The sequence below is a fragment of the Lupinus angustifolius genome, chromosome LG11 (genome assembly GCF_001865875.1).
Source record: "Lupinus angustifolius cultivar Tanjil chromosome LG11, LupAngTanjil_v1.0, whole genome shotgun sequence".
NCBI lineage: Eukaryota > Viridiplantae > Streptophyta > Magnoliopsida > Fabales > Fabaceae > Lupinus > Lupinus angustifolius.
The window spans coordinates 6,926,343-6,929,822 of NC_032019.1; the positions used below are offsets into that span (position 1 = coordinate 6,926,343).

The 3,480-nt window shown below is 29.9% G+C and overlaps 1 protein-coding gene across 1 annotated transcript; it reads left to right on the forward strand.

The window, feature by feature from the left end:
• On the forward strand, positions 2,001–3,148 carry LOC109359681. The gene is made up of 3 exons (XM_019604377.1): positions 2,001–2,085; positions 2,198–2,229; positions 2,867–3,148. Exons 1-3 carry the CDS (start codon positions 2,001–2,003, stop codon positions 3,113–3,115), a joined length of 366 nt encoding a protein of 121 aa, XP_019459922.1. The 3' UTR covers positions 3,116–3,148.

The window sequence follows — 3,480 nt, forward strand, 5'->3', positions numbered from 1 at the left end:
CAAACTTAAGATATGTTTTTTTTAAAATTGAGATCAACTTATTTCCTATTATCAAACTTGTTTTATTATTATTTCAAAATAACCAAAAAGTTAATGGTTGTGAGCGATATTTATTTGGAGGAACAATTATGAATCTGAGAAAGGTGTAGGATGAGAGAATACTTTTAGTAATACAAAAAACTTTTTTATGTAAAAATAACATTTAATAATGGAAAATTGTAAATGTGTAACCGGCCTAAAATATTTTACACAAGTTTTTCCCATACTTTATTCTTATGTACTATAGGTTGGGATTGATAAATAGTGATCATGTAGACAAATTGCTTACTATGGTTGTGGGCTTACGTTACAAACACTTTACCGTCCAACTTAATACACAATTTCCCATCTACCACCATGTATTGCTTTTTGAGATGAAGATCACAGAGCTCTAGGACTTACCCACAGGTTTGTTGAAGTTCAAAAAATTGGAATCAACGCATTTTAGTTGGTTTCTACTCTCCACATGCTGAAATGTTTATACTAGTACTAGTTTGCAATAAATCTCCAGTAATTTCTTTATTGAAGGCAGAATATATGCCCCATTTTTTACACCATAAAGTATCAAATCATATTTTGAGATAGGTTAAGTATAAAAGAAAAATTAAAAGCAAGAAAAATATTAAAAGATAGTAAATTATTAATTGTGTTTTTCTTTTAATATAGCATTTGATAGTATTTTGGTGTCACTTAATATTAAATACGATCCAAGTTGCAGGCTCCTTGGGTTCTTTTTGGACATTAAGTTCATGTGTATTCACCATCCAATAAATGTCAAATAGGAAAATGTTTTCTTTATAACATTCCCTGACAATAATTAAATGGGACAACCCATATAACTAATTTTAGTGTATTTCAGTTTTATTTAAACTTCCATAGTCTAATGATTGATCGGAGGATAAAAAATATGGATCTCCTAATAGAGACGAAAGAATCTCCTTATATGCAAAATAATTTATTTCCTGCTACCTGCCTAATTTGTTAAAAAAAGTCAAATATCAGTACTGTATGCTTAAGTTCATATTACTATTTATTACCATCATTCAAAAAGTTGATAAAACTTATAATGGAACATACATATGACATGTTTAACATATCAACCAATTATAAAATTAATGTTTTAATATATGTTTATTATATGCAATTTCATGTTATTGGACGAGTCTGTTATTGAAATTCACGTTTTAAATTCAATTCAAAATGAGTTTTATCACTGTTATTTTCTCCTTCAAATCATTCATATTTTTTTTTATTTTAATCCCGTTAAGTTCGTTACTCTTATTCCGTGTCACAACACATGAAGAACTTGAAGTGCAAAATGTTATGTTCTTCTATATGGAAAATCTATAACTCCTAAATTTAACATGTGTTCATCACATTGTTTTATGCACTGTGCCTACCTCGTTGATTGCATGGCGGAAGACAGAAACAAAGCAAAACTTTACTTCCATTCCAAGTTATTGATATTAACACTTTTCTCTTATCATCAACCTTTGTGAACTCTCATATCCCAATAATTAATATATTTGTGGCACTATGGGGTTTGAACCTCTCCCAATTTCTAATAATGTTATTGTTCTAATACACTCTTTGGACCACAAGTTCTTATAGAATTCTTCGTAAAGCTTACTTTATTTCATTATTATATGTCGATATTAATGAATATTCATATTCTGATACAGAGGATTAGTCTGAGAGATTGTGCCTATTATGGGGATTCAAAAACATTGTATATTGCCAATGACAGCACTTGTATAATACTATATATAGCATCGTGTGTACGTTGTAAAATAACTCATATCTTTGACTTGGTTTATAGGTTGAGAATAACTAAATTTGACTTAGGTTTTTCACAAAAGAGAACTTGCTATAAGTACTAGTTGCCCTTTTGAAGTGATTCCTTTTTTCTGCAAGATTTTTGAACAAACACAGCTTCAAAAAGGGAGATTATATAACAACATATGGTCATGATGAAGAGCATTGTTTGTGTTTTTGTTGTGTTTCTTTCTGCTGCTTTGCTATCCACTGCAAGGTTAATCCCTACTGGTATGACTTCAATGTTTACATTTGGCATATATGTTTCAATGCATTTATTTACTTGTAGATATTAAGTAGACATTATAAGCAAATTATGACCATAAGTGGGTGAAAAATGCAGGTGCTGAGGTGAATGGAAGTTTGGCTATAAAGGTACTTCAGTATACAATTTTAGTTCTTGTTAGATTTTATTGGACGAGTTAAAATCTCTATCTCTTTTTCATGTTGGCTCCCCGTTCTTTAAATATTGACATCTCATAAAAAGGTTTGATAACTAAGAGATTTTTTTTTTCAATTGAAGAACATAATTTTTTTTAAAATTGAATATTGACACTCAAATTTCTATCCACATTTCCTAATAATTAAACAATTTCTGGCTGTTTTTTATTTTATAAAATTATTATGAGCCCAAAATCATGTATCACCTCTTTTGATATGTAACATTCTTTCATTATTGTAAACTTATACTCTCATTTTTTATAAGTAAAAGTTAGCATTTGTAGTGGAAGAGACTTTAACTCTTAACATTTTTTATCAATCAATTTCTTAAATCTTACACTCTAACCACCTTATGAATCTGTTTTTTTATATATAGAGAGAAAAAAATATCATTAATAGATAATTGAGAGTTTGAATGAGAACCCTTTAACCTTTTTATCATGCTCACCTTATACAAAATAACCCCTTTCTCATTCCCATTTTATACTATAGTACAAAGAAGTGCTTTTCATTTCAGTGAGGATATTAAAGGTGGTTAAATCATATAATATATTGGGAGTTTCTTGTACAGGCAAGTATTGCAACTAGTGCTACAAACAAAACAATGGTTAAAAGCCTAGCTGTGATGGAGGAGAACATAGAGAAACAAAGTGTGAAGCAGGTTATGAGAAAACTTGGCAATGCTAATAAATCAGCTTCAAGGATGAAAAGTAATAAAAGTGTAAGAAGCAACCGTTTGTCTGAGGAGGTTGATAGGGATTTTATGACTTTTACAGCTGATTACCATCGACCACAGCACCACCCACCTAAGAATAACTAACGAAATCTTCAACTTTGTGTACTCAGTGCAATATATTTAGGTGCTATCTTGTTTATGTTATCGAACAATTTAGTGTTGTTTTGCCATATGTTTTGTGTCGCTGAAGTTATATAGTGTTTTGTATGTGGAAGTTTATGTTATGTCGATGTAACTTAACATGTCAAATGAGTGTAAGTTAGAGTAGTTAAGATATAACGTTTCTCACTCCCATTATACTCATCTTGTGATGGTTGATGGCAAATGATGCTATACCAAAACCGGGTGGAATAAAAGATATTTGTTTCCTTCTATCTATATGATACATTTTATTTGTAAGTAGAATAACGCAGTTCGAATGGAACAACCTCAATATATACTTCGAAGAT